The 21,124-nt window shown below is 44.0% G+C and overlaps 2 protein-coding genes across 2 annotated transcripts; both read left to right on the forward strand.

Annotated features, from left to right (window-relative positions):
• The first annotated feature begins 1,515 nt into the window (after positions 1-1,515).
• pparab (peroxisome proliferator-activated receptor alpha b) lies at positions 1,516-18,128 on the forward strand. Its single transcript, XM_061283581.1, has 7 exons — positions 1,516-1,718; positions 8,184-8,447; positions 9,783-9,955; positions 11,041-11,179; positions 13,469-13,668; positions 14,163-14,616; positions 14,695-18,128. The coding sequence occupies exons 2-7, from the start codon at positions 8,237-8,239 to the stop codon at positions 14,937-14,939; spliced, it is 1,422 nt and encodes a 473-aa protein (XP_061139565.1). The 5' UTR covers positions 1,516-1,718; positions 8,184-8,236; the 3' UTR covers positions 14,940-18,128.
• A 255-nt stretch (positions 18,129-18,383) lies between these two features.
• yars2 (tyrosyl-tRNA synthetase 2, mitochondrial) lies at positions 18,384-20,381 on the forward strand. Its single transcript, XM_061283148.1, has 5 exons — positions 18,384-19,176; positions 19,248-19,415; positions 19,495-19,650; positions 19,737-19,907; positions 20,132-20,381. Exons 1-5 carry the CDS (start codon positions 18,398-18,400, stop codon positions 20,289-20,291), a joined length of 1,434 nt encoding a protein of 477 aa, XP_061139132.1. The 5' UTR covers positions 18,384-18,397; the 3' UTR covers positions 20,292-20,381.
• Positions 20,382-21,124: the final 743 nt, after the last annotated feature.

Here is a 21,124-nt window from a genome sequence, read left to right on the forward strand (position 1 = left end):
TAAATTTAGAATTGTGCAATACAGGATATCTTATCAATGTGACGAATTTAAAATATTTTAAGGCTATGACCTTTTATATTTCAATGGCCAGTCGTTTCTAGAATTACGTTGCTCCTGCGACTAATATAGTCGACAATGTTTAAAAAAGTAGGCTATATTTTATTTGTGGGTCAAGGCAATTTTATTTACCAAAATGTACTGTACTTAGTTACTCAGTAATTACTGAATCATTCTTAGTATTACAGAATTAATTTGCAAAACCCCGATTTTGCAATGACCGTCTATTACCAGTAGGTGGCAGCAGAGATTCGTGTTTCTACTAAGCTCTCGTCTGTCTCTGACCCGCTCACGTCACGTATATGAAAAATAGGATACGCTAAACAATTAGTGTTACTTTTGCAAATGGCCTCACCTTTTATCAAGTCAGGTCTCTGCTGGCCCCAGTTTTAAAAAAAAAAGTGTAGGCATATGCATTAAGATTCCAGTCGTAATTTTTAGTGCAAACAAGGTCAAGAAATATTGGGTTGAATTTCAGACGTAATTTTTTCTGCATAAATATATTTTGGTCTTGACTTCCCTTTTCCGTCAAGCCCGCGTACCGAGATGACTCGACAGACTGGTGTTGAGTAAAGCTGACTGGTTGTTAGTGTGTCAGGTGGGGTCACAGTGGTCCCATGGCCCACTCCGGGGGGTGTCGAGGGGGTCTTTAGCCAGTAGCTGCCACCAGGATGCAAGCCAGGCGCTATTGAGGAGCCAAAGATGTGTCCAGAATGTGATGAAGAGCTGAAATGAGGAATGGGATGGGGAAACCAGCGCAGAGGGATGCTAACGAGGTCAGTTTTTTTTTTTTTTTTTTTTTAACACGTTAGGAAAACTTGGCCTGGTTTCCAAACCATCTGTGGTGTAAGGTCTAATTTCAGGATACAAAAAGATTGATAGCATGGGCATAAATCACTTTTGGGGGTCTGATTACACAATATATATGACCTTTACACAGGGTCACGTTTAGAGTTGTGCATAATTTCACGGACCAGTGTGGATATAAAAAAGTCCCCTTTAAGCTATATTCAGAGATTTGTTTCGAAATCCATCATACATTTTTGAAGATGATCGCAGGAAAAATGTTTCCCCATTTTCGAGGTGCGTTTTATATACTTGCCTATTTTATGTAGGTTTTTTTTTTTATTTGGTGGGGCGAGCGTTTATATTTTACTATTCTTATTTTCTCAGAATTTGCTTTCCTGCATTTTATTCATTCTTAGATCTTGACGGACGTACTAATGCTAAGGGTCAGGTGAGGACAGCTCAGCGTTTGAGAGTATGGGAGTGGGGGTCACGTCACTCCCCCCCGCCCCTCCTCTCTATTCTCCCGCCTCCTCTTTGAATTCAAAGTTAAAGGGCCTCACTTCGTAAGATAGCAACTCCCTATTGGCTGAAAGTGTAGGTGTGTCTCCCTCCGACGCGGAAATGGGGCGGGCTTTCACGCCGCGTCTTTGCATTCGTCACTTCCGGCAGGCGTGAGCCTCAGCGGACACCCCTTGCTTTTGTACCGACGTGCTGCTTCTCTTTTTGACAGCAAGCGGGTGGCAGGCAGGCAGCGCTACAGGAGCAAACGAAACAAGGACGCGGCCGGGCTCTGCTGCACCCTCCCTGGGTCTCCCCGTCTCCCCTATTGACCCGACAACATGCTGGTTCCGGTTCGAGCTTCCTCAAATCAGGTAAGACGCCTTCTTTTACGCGCTTTGAGAACGCGAGCCGCGCGCACACCCACGTACACTACTGGAATGAGTCACGTGACTATTTCAAGGCAATGTTTGCTCATGCATTAAGTGGTGCTTACATGCAAGCACGCTTGATTTCAGTTTTCTTGTTGTTGTTGTTGCGCAGATCGGGTGCAGGCTGCCCAGTGATGTAAGCAAGCCAAGTCAGTCGGTGCATCTGCACAATGGCTGCGTCTGCTTGTGCAAAACCATTATTACACTACGGTAATTGTGCACAGCAAGAATTTGTTGAGAAAATCTCCTGTCAGGTTGTGCACAAAACAAACAACTTGTTTGTCAAAGTGTGTTAACGTGCCATATTGCTGAAACATCCAAATCACATCACAATAACATCACAATGAGATATAAAAGATAAAATATTTCATGATGGGCTACTGTAAATTAAAAACATTAGATAACTGAGACAATATAAATGTCCGCTCTATTTTTCTTCCTAATCCGGTGCCAGATCGGTACTTGGTATCGGCAGACATGCAAAAAATTGGATCGAGAAATGCCTTCAGGTCAGACTTGTTCCATCAGTGCTTCAGATTGTTCTAATATGGCGATTTCCGGAAAAGTTGATATAGTTGTCCATCACTGGCGTTGTCTTTTTAGAACTCTGGCCACCACATCGCATTCAATGAACTATTGTGGCTGATATATCAAAGATGTGTACTCAATTCTCTGTATCAAAGTTGAAAAGAAAATAGCTTTGTGGGCTGAGTTTATAGCAGAGTTTGACGTCTGCCCACAAATTGAGCATTTCCATAGTTGGACGTAAAAGACGAGAACAGAATGAGAGGCGGGATTTTCTCCTCTTATGTGGTGAAACTGGACATTCAGGTTTCTCTCTGACGGAAAAGTTTCAAATGTTTAGGATTGAGTTGGGTGAAGAGGCCTATTGTCAACCGGCTGAGCGAAAAAGAGTTCCTCATACACCTGCACCAGAGGTGCAAGATGTTCGCATCATTATATTGGATCTTTGTTTTTAATAACAATTTCGAGTCTATATGGAACCAGATATGCACGTCACCTTTTGAGCGTTGTCTGTACAACATGTTATGCCCTCTTCTTCTGTTCTTTGTTGTGCAACCCGTGACCTCTATCGACAAGCTTTTGACCTTCACGCAGGCCCCTCTGAGCCTTCCTTACGTTAAAGTCCTTGTGGGACGGGCAATAGGATTGAGGCCCTCCAGCCAGACTTACTGTAAGCAGCTCTCGAGGAGATTGTCTGTGCTAATGAAGACCCAAGGGTCACCGGATGCTCAATGTGGATTTAATTAGTTACCGTTTAGCGGAAAATCTCCGAACTCTTGTTTTTACTTCTGTTCGGTCAATTTTACAACGCGGTGCGTGCGATACCTCGTGCTACTCATGTATGAACAACGGCTAACAAAACTTGTGATCATGTTATCAGGTTTTCCAAATAAAAATGGAACAATTCTGAAACTTTGGCAGGGATAAAAAAACAAAAAAAACAACTAATAATAAAATAAAATAAAATCTTTTTGACTTTCCCTAAACTTTTGCAAGCACAGGTCATTGTTTGTCCATTTCGCATGCTTCAAATCCCTCCACTAACAAAATGGATCATAATAGAGAAATGTGTAAGAAATTCGGATCCAAGTATGTCCCAATTGGTTATTTAGCCTGTTAGCTAATTGGAACTGATAAAAATAGATTGAAAAGCAACAAACATAAACTGCTCAATTGATTTCTAGTTTTTGTTCGTGTGGCAGCTGTGTATTTTCTTTCCGGAATTATTTTCTTTGGCTAATTTATTGCTCATGATTAGCAATTATTCAGGTGTTTCTACCTTTCACTTTAGCTTAGCGGTTAGCATGGCTTCTGTTCTGCGCTAAAACGAAACAATAAACATTATCATAATTAGGCGATTTAACCTTTATAAGATTAATATGGGCTTCTTAGTGTGAGCTTTGCTCAAAATGTTCCAATAGACTTGATGTAAACTGGGCACTGACTGGTCTCATTATTAGCCTGGGCATGCAAAGCAGGTCAAACATTGTTGGTGGATGAGAACTTCTATTTGGGCCTGTTTACACAACAGAAAACAAAGCCAGAAGATATCAGCTGGTGCAGCTTCTTTGTGGGTTTGGTTTATGATGTGATCATGTGTCTGATAAAAGCATCAAAGCAAAGACGTGCTTGCTTAGCCTGCTTTCTGGGCAACATTCCAAGGAAACATTTGGTTTCTGGGCACATAAACGGTGTCGCCGGCACAAAACCAGCAAACCAAAACCTCATTTTTGGGTAGACCGCTCATGAGACTCTGAAAGAAGTTTGAAAATGAAATACATTCATCATCCCAAGATGGCTGCCGTATGATAAGAAAAACCAAGCACAACTTGATCACAGTGAGTTGTAATTTTAATCATTTGTTGCCTTTTTGTTGGTATGAAAATATGGTATTATGGTAAGCTGATCCGGTTGGCAAAGCCCATCCCGACGTCTCAACGTGAGCGACTCGGCGCTCCAGCGTCATGCTGGAAAATGTAATCAGAGACACATGCAGCTGTCATAGCAAATAGAAACATCTCCTGTTGGACGCTCTTGCTCGGACTCTCTGGCTGTCCACGTGGTCCTCCGGCGCCGCCGTCACGGCAGCGTGGAGGCCATTGAACTTTGGCACGCAACAGCTGGCGCGAGCAGAGCCCCCGTTGAACATTCCCTCCCCTTTAGCAGCACACACTGCCTTGATGTGTTCATTGTGGTGGTCACATTGACACTATTTTTATCTCTGGGGGAGAAGGTAAAGGTGCATTGAGTTGAGACACAAGTTTGTTTTATTAGGGTCGTGCCTTCGAAAGCCTTTCCGTAATACAAAAATCTCTCCTGCGTCGTCGGTAAACGCAGGACAGTTGCTTTGGCAGCTCAGAAGCGTAGTGGTTAGCATAAATGTAAGGAGGTCACTATCGGAATTAATCGAACAATCGCAGAAAATGTTCTTTACATTAAAGCGTGTCGAAAAACATGATGTCTCTAAAGAATTACTCTGATTAAAATACAAGGCGATTCATTTGGTAATTGCTTTGTTGTCGATTCATCGATTAATTCAGCTTGTGTAAGTTATTTCTTTTATGATTCATTATCAGCACCGCTAAGAAAACCGACATGCTTACTTAAGTGACCTTTGAGCGGATCGTTTTGGCCAGCGGTCTTCATGATGTCGTTTCGGCGAGCAAAAACTGTAAGTGAGGCAGAAAAAAAGTCGTGCCTCTCTTCAGTGAGTTAAGTTCAAAGAGATTTTTGGATCTGTGCCCATCTGATTCGGTGGCTAATTTCACTCACTCAGCTCTTGATTGCGCAGCACGCAATGTCCCGCGGAGTGCACGGCGGTTTTGTCTGATTTATAGTCTGGATGAACTGCCGAGATGTTTCAAAACATGCTTGGGGCTCTGGGAATATAAAGTGGCCTGGTGCGGCTCAAGGTCACCGTCGCCCGTTTTAGAAGCTGCCAATCGGGAGGACGAAACTAACCGTTGCTTAGTTATCGCAATGGCGATTGCGTAACGCACGACACAGGCCAAGTCGGGACTGCGGGTCAAGCCTACCTCGAGACGGGCGCCGTCAACTTTGACTCACATATCGGATTCTATTTAAAGCATGACCGACCTGTGGTTTAAATAGAACCATCAACTATTTTTATCGTCTTATCATCGCCGCCGTTTGCTGGAGGCCGTTGTGGAATTGCACATTGCAAAGTGTGATTGCTTTTGTCTTTGGTGAGTTAAATGCATGGCTTGAAATGTATGGACTCTGTGACGCACTTGCTGTTTTTTTTTTTGTTGTTTTTAACCACAGTGTGTGCTATAAACAGCAGGTCATCGTAGATGTTTGCCGGTAATGCGACACCCTGACACAGTGCACCCTTGTTCCCGCGGTTGCACGCTCCACTGGGCTTGCAGCTTGCGCCGGCTTCTTCTTTCCGCAACGACCACGCTGTCAATGCAGAGGTCGGAGTCCGCCAGACTTTTTTGTAACGTGACTTTGAGATGTGGAGCCGCCCGTGAGAGTTCATCTTGAGTAACCCTCGCCTGTCATTTCAAGATAGTTGTGCCTCGTTGGCGATGGAGTCCATTGATTTGCGGCTAATTGGGGAAACAAAGCGGTTGTTTGTATTTGAAATGCTATGAGCCACTTTCTGATTATTTTTGGATGATAGTTTTGTGGTTTAAACTATTAATACAGACGTTTATAAAGAATTTTTGGTTAACCCAGCTAATCACTGAAATTGATTTGTTGGCTCAGTTTTTGAATACTGTTTTGGTGCCCTCTAGTGGCATTTATTTGCAAAGCACCGATGTCGAACGCCGGGGGGCTTGGTTCCTCTCACCAAATAGTTTCGGACTCGTTTGATGTTGTATTTTCCATTATAGAAATGTGTGGATTCAGATTGCCTGTTCTAAAAATAGCACTGCTGCTGACCCCTGCTCAAATGATAAACCCATGAAACAATGATTGATCAATTTGCGATCAGGCCTCCCATCGGTCACTAAGCGCCACTAAAGTCCAATGTCAATCGCACGCCGCCGCCTTGCACTTTGCGCCGTCGTCATGGCAACAATAAGGAGCCGGCCCGGCATATCAGCTCCGCCTGATAACGGCCCGCTTCAGTGTTTACACTGCCAGCGCGGTGGTCCGAGATGAGTGAGGCGAGACTCAGACAAATCATCAGCCGGCAGGCGATGTGACGGCCCACGTGGGCCCGCAGTCGCCGTCCGAGTCCGAGACCGCCGCCCTGACCCCTGTGCTCCTCTCACGGTCCTGTCAGAACTCACTCCGCAGGAACTGAGGATTAAACATTAACCCGTGAACGTGAAGTAATCATCATACGAGCTCTTGGAAAGGAAGAGACGGGGCGATGTCATATTTGGTCAGGAGACGCTCGAGGGAACGTTTTTGGAAGTGTCAGGTAGGATGATTGATTTTAATTTAATTTGTACAAAAAAGTATTTCAATATAAATGGTATTAAATATTTTTAAAATAGAACAAAATAGTATTTGCTTTAGGGGCTATATGTATAAAAGATCGCAGGTGAATTGTGACTCCTTTGTTCCCCGCGCCGGCTGTCAAAACTAACCTCGCATTGTTCCTCTTCCATCCCTGGAGGGGGGCGAAGAGTCAGAGGACGTCGACGAGGCGGGTTTCGTCTGTTCGGCGTGTTTATTCTCCTCAGCTGGAACTCGTGCCGCTGCGATGAGTTTGTGTGTGTGTGTGTCTGTGTGTGTGTGTGTGCGTGTGTGTCCGGTAACTGAGAACAAATGAGCAAACAATGTTTTTTATTTGTCGTAAGAGTTCATCACATTTATACAAACAGCAAACTGTATCGTGTGATATTACATAATAGCTTATGGTGAATAAAAGGCTAAAAAGAGTACTCAACAAAAAGTTAAGGTTATTGGATTTTTGGGGTGAAATAGACCTAAAATGCATGATAAATCTTAACAGGTGAACTTAATTTAACCTAGAAACTTTTATCCAAATGTTTCAGTAGTTTTTGCACAATTTGCCCAACAGGCATTTTGATTCTCATTTTAGCATCATCCCGAAGAGTCACCTAAACACAGGATATTTGTGGCCCCTGAAATATTCCGCAATGAAAAACGTATGGTGATGACACAGAAGGTTAACTGGATTCACAGCGGCGAGGTCACGAGCTAAGAAAAGTATGTGTTATTTAAAAACAACAATGTTTGCGTTGGCCGTCTGTTGACATAACACCTTGCCGTCCACTTTTACGACCACAATCTCCGCTCGTTCTTGTACGGCTCGATTCATCTCCCGTCGCCGGAAAGAAGTGTGTCCTCGTGTGCCCGCAAAGTAGCTCTTAGCTTCAAAAAGCTAACGCTAAAGCTCATATTTTCCCGTGTGCCATGATTCTACTTTATACCGTAAAGACAAGCTGAGGTCAAACCCGAGGCGAACCGTGTGCAACGAGTGCCAGCTGCCATCGGACGGCTTCGAGTCGGTAACCCACCCTCGCACCGGCTCTTCTGCCCCCCCCCCTTATTCTACCCCCTCATCCCCGTCTTTGATGGACTTAACGGGGCCTGATGAAAGGGGCTTACTGAAGATTGACCTAGTTTACATGCTCAAGTTTTGAAGGCCAGGTGGAAAGCGCTGCGTCGAAAAAGTGCTTTTTTCCGCCAGAGCTTCCTCCCGTCTGCTCTTCTCGTGTCCCAGACTGTAGACCTGGTTCCGGTCTTCCAGCCTAGTGACCTACATTCTTCCTTCTGTTTGAGCTCTATTCATGATATTTGCTTGATTAGCTATCGACCGTTTGTCATCGCACGTACTCAAACTCGATTATCAGTATTTGATATTTCAATCAACACTTCCAGAATCGTCACGATGTTAGACGACAATATTTACCTCCCTTTGTTCTCCATCGCTTTCAGCCTGAGGCGTGAGCTTGCCGGCCGACCCCGCCCCTCCTCGTCCGGACGCGGTCATGGTCGATGTTGAGAGTCACTACCGGCCGCCTTCCCCCCTGGAGGACTCCATGCTGGGCAACAGCCCGCTGTACGCCGATGACGACTTCATCGGCGGCATGGAGGAGCTCCAGGACATCTCGCAGTCCATGGACAGAAGTACCCTCAGCTCTTACGATGCCCCCGAGTACCAATCGTCCAGCAACGGCTCGGAAGGCTCCACTGTCTTTGGTGAGGGATGTTTTCATTGTCCGTCCCATCCATCCATCCATCCATCCATCCATCCATCCATCCATCCATCCATCCATCCATCCATCCATCCATCCATCCATCCATCCAACTTGTTAAAACTGGTACAAATTAGTGAAATACAACAAGACAAGCAATCCCTTCAAAGTTATTTTGGGCCGTCCGTGGTGTTCTCCCACATTCTTAAGTGTTTCCTCAGCAGCTCAGCGTAATCGCTATGCGATTGTTTTTACACGGTAGTTTCTTAATCCCTCATTTGCTCCAACCGAATGCGGATATACGATCATAACAAGGAAGATTGATGACCAATCCCTGCTTTTGAAACTTCACTGCGTTTATTTTGGATTAGATTTTCCATGCACTCCCTCGTTCTTCTTGGCAACTAGCAATCCCCTCCCCACCGCATTCCACAGCCACCCCAAACCACCTCTCGGGAAACATCCACTGGGCTTCTGTTCCCTCCTGAATAGAGGATGAGGTGGACAGCTGGGAAAATCCACACCACCGCCATATTTGTCTAGAGGAGGGCTAGTGGACAGAAAATGATCGATCATGAAAAAGACACATGGCTGCAGTGTTGTTGTTACGCTAAATGTGCAACCGGCAGGACTTTTTTTTGGCTGCTTTATGGGCATCTCTCAAGTCACGTGGAGCGGCTTTGTGCCAATCTACTGGACTATTTCTGGACCCATGACGGAACGGGCAAACTGGTGTCAATCACATGAATGGAAAATAACTTCTTGTTATACCGGCAGGAGCCAAAATATCTCAAGTGATCAACTGAGCTGACATGAAAAGCATGACGGAGACACGAAACATTCCACCTATTATTGATCACAAGTACAGTAGTAGCTTGCCAATTGGCAGTTACTAGCTAGTGCAAGAAGCTAACATTTCAGTCGACATTTAAATTTTTACGTACATCTCTCTGACAACTAATGAAATAAACTACTGTTGTAATGTAAAACTTCAAAACGACACACATAAAACACATCTACCCTTTGATTATAAGTGTATAGCACCTAGCTAGCTAGCCCAAGAAGCTAACGTAGCAGTCCACATCTTCACTCGCACTTTTATTGAATCAAACAGAGTCAAATGTGGGACAGAAATCACAAAAATCTTCTCAGTCCTCACTGAGAGTTTTGTCAGGAGCAATGGAAAAAAACGGAAGGATCAATCTGCTATAATCATAAAATAATTAGGGCACAATTTAGTTTCTCTTCAAACTGTTTCAAATTTGAAATCCATTGTTGTGTTGTGTGAAAGCAAAAATATTATTTATATTTCATATAATATTACACATTATCATATCAGATGCCCTGACGCCGGCGTCCAGCCCGTCGTCTTCGGTGGCTAACGGGTTGGCGGCGAGCCAGGAGGATTTCTCGCCTTCGTCCGCCTCGTCTTCGCTCAGCCTGGAGTGTCGAGTGTGTGCCGACCGGGCCTCGGGCTACCACTACGGCGTCCACGCCTGCGAGGGCTGCAAGGTGAGAAGACGACTCCGCACTTAAATTATTCAAACAGACAAGGAAGCCCTTCTCTACTTGAGTTTCATGTTGGCAAAAAAAAGCTTGTCCATTCACAGATCTCTCCAAGGACCCGACACTACCTTGCTTTAAGAATCTTTTTACAGTATATGGGGCACACCTCTATTTGCAAACATTCAGTTTTCCAACCTTTAAGCACAATGCTGGGGAGTGACATGTTGGTCATGTGACACAAGCAAGCCCGAGTTAATTGTTAACTGTTAACTGGATTGTAACGACAGGGCGAGCGCCATGTCTGCATGTATACTGGATTTATTTTATTTTTTTTGCCAGTCAAAAGTTTCCCAGTTCACCAAGCATGATCCACACGGCTGGATGCTGGTGAAGTTTCGGTTTTTGGAATACTTTTGTGGGAGGGTTACTCGCACGTTGGGTGTGACTTTGCTGCGTTGTCTGCAGCAGAATTCCAATCAGTTCATGGAAGTGTCTGGAAGCTGTCAAGACAAACATTTCCTGGACACACCTCCCATCGCAAATATATGAATGCTAGAACAAAGAAAATATTTTCTGCTCGTATAAGATGACAAAATAAATAGAAGCCCGAAAAATGAATTCAAATGTAATGTTCTTACTACAACTAAACTGTCCTGGTTTGAAATAAAATGACAGTGCTGCTATGACTTTGAACTCGATCGAGCATGTCCATGTGAGTTGAGTGTTACTTAACAGCGGCACTGTTGCGTAATAATTAGCATAAAAATGCCTTCCGATTGTATCGGCAGGCAACCCCTCGACTGACTTTGAAACCTTAACCAATGCCTTGAAACTCAACTTAAATCAAAGGTAAAAATTAAAAGCGATTCCACGCAAGAAAATAAAACGTAAACATGAGCTTTATACGCAAAATATCTGCTCTTCATTCTTTAGTCACATGATGAAAAGTGATGTTTAATTTATGAGCGATGTCAAATCTGAAACTCTGTGGTTTTGACTTCAGGTTTGGTATTTTCATGTCTGAACACAGCTATGAATTGTTTTCATGCTTTAATTAGCATGTGCGTTGAGCATTTTTGTCCTTCCCTCAGGGTTTTTTTCGGCGGACCATCCGTCTCAAGCTGGATTACGACAAATGCGAACGCCGCTGCAAGATCCAAAAGAAGAACCGCAACAAGTGCCAATACTGCCGCTTCCAGAAGTGCCTGTCGGTGGGCATGTCCCACAACGGTGAGTCCAAACAGGCCGAGCCCCTCCCTCCTTTGCGCTTAGAATGAGACCGCAATGGTGCTGCAGGGATTTCCAATTAAGCGCACAAGTTGAGGCACCTCACCACTTTGTCCTCTCGTTTCTCTTTGCTTTTCTCTAGCACATCAAATTGGTCTTGGTCTATTTAGCCTCAAGTCAACCTTGAATTTGATGGATTGGGTTTTTTGTGCAACTCAACATTAGCAAAGTTATGGAAAAGCCACGTTTTGCTAAAAAGCCTGCGGCAGCGCTAGCTAGCTTTTTTTTTTTTTCCTTCTCAGTGTGAACACAGTGAAAGTTGACAAAGAAAGGAAACTATTTTGGGATGTTTTTTTTTTTATTGTGGCAAGTTGTTGAAACAAAATCCAGTTTAAACTTGTATGCTTGAGTACATTTTGGTCTGTTCTTTCAGCATTTGGATCAATACTTTCATTTTCATTTCATTTTTAACCCAAGTATCTGTACTTCTTACAAATTATAAAACAAAAATATAAATCATACTATTGAGACTGATTGAGTTTCAATAACATCCATTTTCCGCCACTAGGGGCAGCACACTTAAGTAAAATTCGTTTACTACATGATGACAAAATGGGACTATGTTGGCTGTTAGTATCTTATTCATATGTATTTGTCTCGGTTCTTCTCAAAATGTGAAATATTTTTAAATCCTTGTAGTACTGTAATATGAAATAAAACTTTAAAAACAAAAGTAAAAATTGGAAAAACACAAATACTATTGCTCGCACGTACCTCACTTGTGCATTGGGGGCGCTGTAGAGCGCAATTCCCGCCATGCAGGAGGTTTACTGTATTTCTGTTGACACTGTGTAAACACACAAGACATGCCAGGCCATGTTCAAGGTCATGGTCGGGATTAGAAACACATTTGGACGATGACATGCGAGCGTTCAGCGCGTTTAATAATTTCACCCTTACCACATATTCCACCACGTCACTTGTGGTCTGCTCTTCATTGATTTATTCTTGATTCCTTTAAGATGGAGCTCACAATTTTATACATCCCTTATTTCCTCATTCTTGAGTTTCATGGCTTAAAGTGTAACAAAAGAGCCTCGATTTGAGCTCATGGGTGCAACAAGACCCTTTGAGCTCTTAGCAGTCTCGTGACAATCGACGGGGCGGATTGGGCGCTAAATTTGGACCGTCATCTTTGGACCTGCAATGGATACAAGAGCTAGATTGGACCCTCCTGAATACTATATCAATACACAATATTTATTACAATATATCTAGATATCTACATCTATATACAGTATATTAAATCTAAAATACAATAACTTTTGTTTTAGTCCACTAGCGTCATGCTAACCCTTAGTCCACTAGCTTCATGCTAACCCACAAAGCTAATTAATTACATGTTATGTGTCAATAAAGTGAGCGTACTTATCAATGTCAAAATTTCAGACCGCTGGCGCTGATCTAAGCATCACTCACTTCCTCTGAACTTAATTGGACTTGGCTCCTTCCCAGTCAGTCACTTGCTATGCAGTTTTAACATGATCCGACACCCATCTTCTGAACGATCCATCGTGCAATGGCGTCTAGCTACCTGTTTTCCCGCTTATCGGATCAAATCGGAACTGTTCTTATCAGCTGTACTTTGTGTGTGCAAGGTGAGATACAGTTCACTTGCAATCTTCTTAGTCAGATGGGATCAGGCCGTCTGAGTGTAGTCTCAGGAAGAAAAAAAAAAAACGGCTCAGTGACTGGAACGGAGCAAATGCTATGTTTTGTCCCGACTGTAATAACAAATTGGTGGGGTCGCAACGCAGCTGCAGAAAAGAACCCTATCATTACAGTGGATGGAATTTACAGGTTCTGTTTGTACCTATTGAAACGTGTATAGGCCTGTAGGGGGCAGCAGGCGCCATCTGGTGGAATCACGGTGTTATTGCTAGGTGTGTATTGTTTTTGCTCTAGCGTGGTGGCGCGACATCAGGTTGTGCTAGCCTTTTTTTTTTTTTGGACTACAGGAGCAAAATTAGCACGGGCCGGATAATTGTGTTCAGGTGAGAGGCGTGTGTTGATGCTTTATGATCCTTTTTGTTCCAAGTGCTTTGTCGGCCATCTTGTGGATTTAATATATGCAAGCTATACATTTTAGGCATAGCGGAAGCTTTAAAAATTAAAAATAGACATCACTTACTCCAATAGCCACTTAGTTCTCAGGAATTCTCTGTTTCTTAAAAGCAATTAGCAGAATTACGGTAGCTAATTGAATGAATGTCTGCGTCCCTTTCCACACAGCCATTCGTTTTGGCCGGATGCCACAGTCGGAGAAGCTAAAGCTGAAAGCTGAGATGGTGACGGGGGACCGCCAGGTGGAGGACCCCCAGATGGCCGACCAGAAAACGCTAGCTCGGCAGATTTACGAGGCCTATCTCAAGAACTTCAACATGAACAAGGCCAAAGCTCGGACCATCCTCACGGGGAAGACCAGCACCCCGGTAGGTTGACTTTTGCGTTCGTCACAGGTCCCAACCTCTTGTTGACACAAAATATATTTCTTCCCCTCCCCGGAGTGATTTCACGCTGCTTCTTAGTACATTTTCAACTTTGCACTCAAAATTTGTGTCTCAATCGCTGGCGGTTTGTCACGACGCCGATGATTTGCAGCGACTCAAGGGCGAGGGGATTCCAAAGACGCCGTAGAGACTTGCTGTTATTTTTGTCTCCGTCCCTGGACTTTTTCAAACCGCGTCCCAAACGTTTCCCCCGCATCGTCTCTTTTCGATGTCCTTTTGAACTCGATTAGTCAGCGTTTATTTTTTTGCCAAATGGACCCAGAGACCTTCAAAACTGAACCCAACTGGAACTGCCCAATAGATCAAATAAAATAAGCTTGTAATTTATAAAGGGTCACAAATACATATTTGCAAATATGTTCCAATGTATGTTTGAAGTTGACGTGATTCTCAATGTGTGTACGCTCCTTTGGCAGCCTTTGGTCATCCATGACATGGACACGCTGCAGCTGGCGGAGCAGACCCTGGTAGCCAAGATGGTGGGCTCCGCGGGGGTCCTGAAGGACCGCGAGGCCGAAGTACGCCTCTTCCACTGCTGCCAGTGCACCTCGGTGGAAACGGTCACCGAGTTGACGGAATTCGCCAAGTCGGTCCCCGGTTTCTCCGACCTGGACCTCAACGACCAGGTGACACTGTTGAAGTACGGCGTCTACGAGGCCCTCTTCGCCATGCTGGCCTCGTGCATGAACAAAGACGGGCTGCTGGTGGCGTACGGCTCGGGCTTCATCACGCGCGAATTCCTCAAGAGCCTGCGGCGGCCTTTCAGCGACATGATGGAGCCTAAGTTCCAGTTTGCCACCAAGTTTAACGCCCTGGAGTTAGATGATAGCGACCTGGCGCTCTTTGTGGCCACCATCATCTGTTGTGGAGGTGAGGCCACAGGAAAACAAACAAAAAACGTTTTGCAGTTTTAAAATGTAAATCAAAAAATACATATTTTCCACGCAGACCGGCCGGGCCTGGTGAACGTGAGCCACATTGAGCGGATGCAGGAGAGCATCGTGCAAGTGCTACAGCTCCACCTGCTGGCCAACCACCCAGACGACTTGTTCCTTTTCCCCAAGCTTCTGCAGAAACTGGCCGACTTGCGGCAGCTGGTCACCGAACACGCTCACCTGGTGCAGGAGATCAAGAAGACAGAGGACATGTCGTTACACCCGCTCCTGCAAGAGATCTACAGAGACATGTATTGAGCGTTCTGTCGTTTTCTTCGGGTCGGACCCCCGGCACTCTCTTTCCGAGCGCTAGCTAATAATGAGCCTCGTTTCCACCAAGCGGTGCGCTAATAGTTGGGTACACTGACGTGGAAGTTGCACTCCCTGGGTTGGTTCCATCAGGCCGCTCTTGAACCCCCTTTTGAGCCTTCAGGGCCACCGTACTCCAATGCATAAAAAGCGAGCTTCAGTTTTCGGACAGAACATATGACTAATACGGACTCAAAACAGCCAAGCTGCTTTTGCTGAGATCCCGATTTTTCTTTTTTTTTTTTTTTTTTTTTACCCCCAAGTTGACTTTTTTTTTTTAATATTTTCATTTGACTTTTTAGAGTTCCTGTACGTAGCCTTGTTCAACAGTCAAACAAAAGAGGAAGAAGACAAACGTCACATGCCAAGAAGAACAAACAACAAATATGTGTTGTCAGTTGTTTACATTGCGCCCTTCCTCTGGAGTTGACTGGTGGGCTCGCATTGATGATGTCATCCTTCAAACCAGGAACTAGCTACCGTTCTAAACTGTTAGCGTCGTAACGTATAGTGCTGAACTGCACTCCTTGGTGGCAACGTGGCTTTTGAGGCCTGCGATCAACAAGAGGTTGACTATGCTGCACTCAACCATGGCAGATTATTATTATTATTTTTTTTTTATAAGACATTTTGGGGTCAGCCTTTGTGACATCCCCGCTCTCTGAAACACCCGAAAATGAGGAAGAGTGAACTATCACTCCAACAGAATGTAGATTTAAAATATATACATATATATATATATAAAGTGTGATCTAAAGCCATAAAAATTTTGCAGTCAAGTGGAATCCGTGATGGCGGACACGATACGTCTTGTTCTCATGTACTCATGTCATATTTCCTGTCTTAGTGGTTGTATAGTGGGTATAAAAAGTCTGGACACCCCTGTTAAAATGACAGTTTTTTTTAATTTAAAACAAAAAACAGACCATGAAAAATCATTTCAAAACTATTGTGACCTTAATTTTTTTGGGAGAAAATGAAGTAATATTGGAAATAATGTGTTTGCATAAGTGTACACACCCTCTTGAAATTGGGTTGTAGCGTTTGGCTGTTCTTGAATCACAAAAATTCAGCATTTGAAGCAGGGTGTACAGACTATTTTTAGCTACTGAATGTGCGACTAACCTCATTTTAGCAACATCTATCTGATTTTTTTCTATCTGACCACCTCAATGCACTCAAGCTGGCCTGTGACATTTAAAGGGACATGCTTTTTTTTTATTCATAAAGCACAAGTGCTCCAATAACGATTGTGCTTTGCCATATCAACAGCTAACTGTAAAAATGAAGCACAATAGCAATAATACTCATTTGTTAGTTTTACAAAGTCAGCTAAATAAAAGAAATAATTTTACTTTTGGTCTTGGTAACATCCATTCGGTTAGCATTCAGGGATTGTTTGTACACATTTTTTTTATAACAAGGTGACAAGTGTCTTTCTGCTTCATCTGCTGGAAGAGATTCAAGGCTAATCTGAAGTCATGCTCCACTTCTTGTCAAGTGGATGTTATTGTATCATTGCAGTTTAGGAGTACAAGGGCCACATTGGAAAAAGGAAATTATTTATTGTGAAATGTAAGAACATTATTGCTTTGTTCTGATTGTTTTCCTGCTGAAAAAGATTTTCTTTTAAAATTCGGTCCCAAAAGTGTTTTCTCTCAAATTCTTACAAAAAAATGTTTATTTGTAATTCCTGCTCCTTTTTCTCTCGATTTTATTTTTGATTGTCTTAAAAATAATTCCTTTTCTTCTTTGCAATGTGGGCCTTATACTGTATTTGTTTCTCAGCTGAGGTGTTTTGAGTGTGACTTTGTTGGTCCAGAGAAAACTTTAAAAAAACATACATGCAATTCATCTGCCCCTAAAAAAATCCAGGGAAAAAATTGTAACGCAAATTAGTCATGTTTGTTGTTGCTTTAGCTACCAGCTAATAGTGTTCAATTGAATTGGATCCTATTTTTTATACCACGGCGTGTCTGTGCAGTACGTTTGTTTCTCACTGTTTCAACTAAAATGAAGAGCAGCCAGGATTCTCATCATTTGAATATCCATAGATTCCCTTTAGGGACATTCCAATGTGTTCTTTGCTGCTTTGTGACCCATCTAAACTGCAACCATTTCATTACATTTTCCCCTCACCTTTTGTCATTAACGGATCATTGAAGCATTTCCACTTGGATACCAAGTTCTCGGGTCATACGATGATGATCCTTGGAATAATATAGACTAATTTGCATATGTATGACATCACTACAAGCCATGCTCACATCTCATTGCAGTAATGAAAATGCAGTATATGATGTTTAATCTGAATTTAGTAGGATTTTATACAAAAACCAATGCACTCATCCTAGAAAATATTTTTAGGGTACTTGACAATTATATTATCTCCATCTCTCGGATTTGTTTTTTCCATGCCGGCTGGCACATCCAGGGCATCATTTTCAAAGACTCTATATAGTTGCTTCCTCATGAACGTCGTTTCCCCATCCAATCACAGATTCTTACTAGGGATTAGGATTACTTTGACAATAGCTGCAAACAGTCTGTGCCTTACCATGTGTGCAAAAACATATATATTACAATAGAGATTGTGTGCACATTTGGGAATGCATGTGTGACTCAACTGGTCCTAGCAAGATTATGCTGTAGATCATACAAGGTATCAGTGAGGAATCACAGCTTTAAAATAGATTGCAAAATAATGTCATGTACCCAAACTGGGCCCAAAAAAGGGATTTTTGTATGTTGAGAGGGATTTTGTTGAACCGTAGCAAGGAAACAGAGTGTTCCTTTGTTGAACTCAGGATCCATTACAAGTACTGTTCATTTTCTAACTGATGTCACCTATAACTCTTAAACAGTACTTACCCCCCACCCCCCGCCCCCTCAATTCTGGCTAAATACTGTTTTTGGTTGCAGTTGTAATACAAATAAACTGATGTGACTGTTTTTGTAAGTCTCCTTTTATAGAGAAGATGGAGACAAAATGATGATGTCAATGTGTATTGTGGCTTGCTACAAAATACTGTAAATGTATATGAGGAAAGAATGTAAAGCTAGTCATTTAAATGATACAATAAGCTGATAAGGTGAACATTGAATGGATTTCAAAAATTAAAAAAAACTTTGAATGAACTTTTGTGGACTTGGATTCCATCTGACAATACATTAACATTGCAACACCTCAATTGCAAATTAATAAAGTTCAACTTTCACTTTAAATTGTTATAAGGATTAAATGGTGTGTAAAGACTAAGGTTTGTGGCGCTTGTTTTAGTGTGCGGAGCAGCAGGGCCAGACGTTTGTGCGATTGCGACCCCCCTGCACTAGAGGGCGATCGCTCTTTGGCAACCACCATTTATGGCTATTCCTTGACTCCTCCTACTTCCGTTCTCGTGTTCAACATGGCTGCCTCCTTGGCCAGAGTTTGCCGCTATGTTTTACGACACAGGTCTTGCTTTCAGCAAACTACAAGCGTTACACTCAAATGCAAATTCCACCGTTCGGTTTCTGTGTGCAACGGGCTTCTACGCGGACTCAATAAACGCGGACTCGTGAAGGACTCTTTCCCGGATGACGCGGGGCACGATCGACTCCCTCGCCTGCTTCAGTCGGGTGCTCAGACCGTGTACTGCGGCTTTGACCCCACGGCCGACAGCCTTCACGTCGGCCACCTGCTCGCCCTCATCGGCCTGTTGCACTTCCGAAGCGCCGGTCACCATGTGGTCGCCGTGCTCGGCGGGGCCACTGCGCAAATTGGCGACCCAAGCGGAAAGAACAGTGAGCGAGAACTGCTGTCCGCGGACGCCGTGGAGGGTAACACGCGCGGCATCCGCGAGAGCATCCACAGAATTTTCACCAACCACGAACTGCACTTCCACGACGGCTCCAAGACGCAAGGGACCGTGACTGTTTTGAACAACTTGAGCTGGTACAAAGACTGGAACGTGGTCAAGTTCCTGTCTGAGACCGGGAGACACTTCCGCATGGGGACCATGCTCAGCCGCCACAGCGTCCAGTCCAGGCTGCGCAGCTCGGAAGGAATGAGTCTGACCGAGTTCACCTACCAGGCGTTCCAGGCGTACGACTTCTACCACCTGAACCAACTCTACGGCTGCAAGATCCAACTGGGAGGCACCGACCAGCTGGGAAACCTCATGTCTGGCCACGACTTCATTCACAAGTAAAAACCCTCTTCAAACCAGTAGGTGAAATCCATTAAGAACATGAAAACACTTCTTGCTGGCTTCCCAGAGTGAGCGGCGAGGAGGTGTACGGCCTCACCCTCCCGCTGGTCACCAGCTCGACAGGCGACAAGCTGGGCAAGACAGCGGGCAACGCCGTGTGGCTCAACCGTGACAAGACGTCTCCCTTTGAGCTCTACCAGTTTTTTCTGCGGCAGCCTGACGCCAGCGTGGAAGGGTGGGTGAGGCGCCGCAAAACCCCTACTCCCGAGTCGGGTGTTTGTGCGGCGTACAGGACTCGTATGTATTCCCCAAAGGTTCCTGAAGCTCTTCACCTTTCTGCCGCTGGCTGAGGTGGAGAACCTGATGGAGCAGCAGCGAGCAGATCCCGGTAAACGGCTGGCACATAAGCGACTCGCAGCTGAAGTGACAAAGCTGGTCCATGGGAAGGAGGGTCTGGAAAGTGCCAAGAGGTCACAATCTTGTTTCGTCAACGTCTTCATTTTGGGCCCCAATAGATACAAACGTGTGTTGTTGTTTTTTTTGTGTGTGTGTACAGGTGCACCAATACTCTGTACCACAGCAGCGTGCAGGCACTGGAGGAGATGAGCGACTCGGAGCTGCAGGAGCTCTTCCGAGAGGCTCCCTTCCATGAACTTCTGCTGGAACCAGGGACCACCATCATCGATGCCTGCCGCAGGGTCAATGCCATCCCAGACGGTCCCAAAGGGTGCGGGCGAGCACACACACACACACAGCCAATGTTGAGCTTGAGAGGAACTTTGTTAAGCTTCCTGTTAGGTTGCAGGTCCAATCGAACCATTCGAAATGAAATAGCAATGGTAATGTTTATGAGTTCTGAAAACCACAGCGGGTCATTTCAGCTCTCGGAAGTCAGCCATCTCGCCATTGGCACGCGCTGACTTGACGGCTTGATTTTTGCTGGACTTTTAGGTATCGGATGGTTTCGGAGGGAGCGGTGTGGCTCAACCACCAGCGGACAGACAACCCGGAGCAGGTGCTCATCCCCAAGGTCCACATCCTGGCCAACGGCCTCACGCTGCTCCGAGTGGGCAAGAAAAACTTCCATATTATCAAGTGGCTCAGTCTGTGAAAGGTATATAGGATATGTTTGCCTATAAATACTTTAGAGTTGATCATGTGTATCTTTAGTTTGGTTATTAAAATGATTTATTTAAGTTTCGGCCTTGCCTGCTCACTGTTAAACTGCAACTCAAAGTGTTTGAGAGATGAACAGCAGGGGGAGCCATTGTCCTGAACATAAAATGCTGGAACGCAACATGCTCCAACGGGTTGAGTGCCTTATGAAATAGATATTTTTTATGCTAACAGCCTTCATTCCCATGGAAACGTTTAAAATAAAAAAAAAGTCGACATGTATGTGACTGAAATACGTTTGGCTATATTTCCATTGAAAGGTTTCCAACATTCACTTACGTCCATTTATCGTGTTTAATGTGCGATACATTTTAAGTGAATCCTCATTTGGGTCCATTTTCTTTTTATTTAAGCACCCTGCTAACATTCAAATTGTGCATAATGTTACAGTGGCTTTCAAAAATACTTCTCATGATGATGATACTTGGAGAGCCAAATCTTTTTTTATTTATCTACGCTTAGAAATCACTGTCGGAGAAAAAGTGTGGTCAAAGAAGGCATTTTATCTGACCTGTCAATTTTTAAAAGTGGATTTAAAAAAAAAACATTTCTCACTACTGATTTGTTTTTAATTATCATCATGTATAACAAAATCGTTTCAAGGCTGCAATCTAAGTGGATTGTCCACGCCAATCTTGACAAGTGGACTATCCACGCCAACTGTGATGAAAATTATGAAACTGTTATTTGTTACGTCGTCACATGTTAAAGCCTTTTTTATGGGTGCATGTAACATTGAGCAAAACAAACAGGGTGGTTGTTTGGGCC

Source organism: Syngnathus typhle, linkage group LG7, assembly GCF_033458585.1.
Source record: "Syngnathus typhle isolate RoL2023-S1 ecotype Sweden linkage group LG7, RoL_Styp_1.0, whole genome shotgun sequence".
In the NCBI taxonomy this organism is placed as follows: domain Eukaryota; kingdom Metazoa; phylum Chordata; class Actinopteri; order Syngnathiformes; family Syngnathidae; genus Syngnathus; species Syngnathus typhle.

Bases quoted from the DNA above. Each gene is read 5' to 3' on its own strand.
- yars2 (XM_061283148.1), top strand. From the start codon at position 18,398: ATGGCTGCCTCCTTGGCCAGAGTTTGCCGCTATGTTTTACGACACAGG. The intron at 19,177-19,247 runs GTAAAAACCCTC...CTGGCTTCCCAG, and splicing joins GGCCACGACTTCATTCACAA to AGTGAGCGGCGAGGAGGTGT. The intron at 19,908-20,131 runs GTGCGGGCGAGC...CTGGACTTTTAG, and splicing joins ATCCCAGACGGTCCCAAAGG to GTATCGGATGGTTTCGGAGG.
- pparab (XM_061283581.1), top strand. From the start codon at position 8,237: ATGGTCGATGTTGAGAGTCACTACCGGCCGCCTTCCCCCCTGGAGGAC. The intron at 11,180-13,468 runs GTGAGTCCAAAC...CTTTCCACACAG, and splicing joins GGTGGGCATGTCCCACAACG to CCATTCGTTTTGGCCGGATG. The intron at 13,669-14,162 runs GTAGGTTGACTT...CTCCTTTGGCAG, and splicing joins CGGGGAAGACCAGCACCCCG to CCTTTGGTCATCCATGACAT.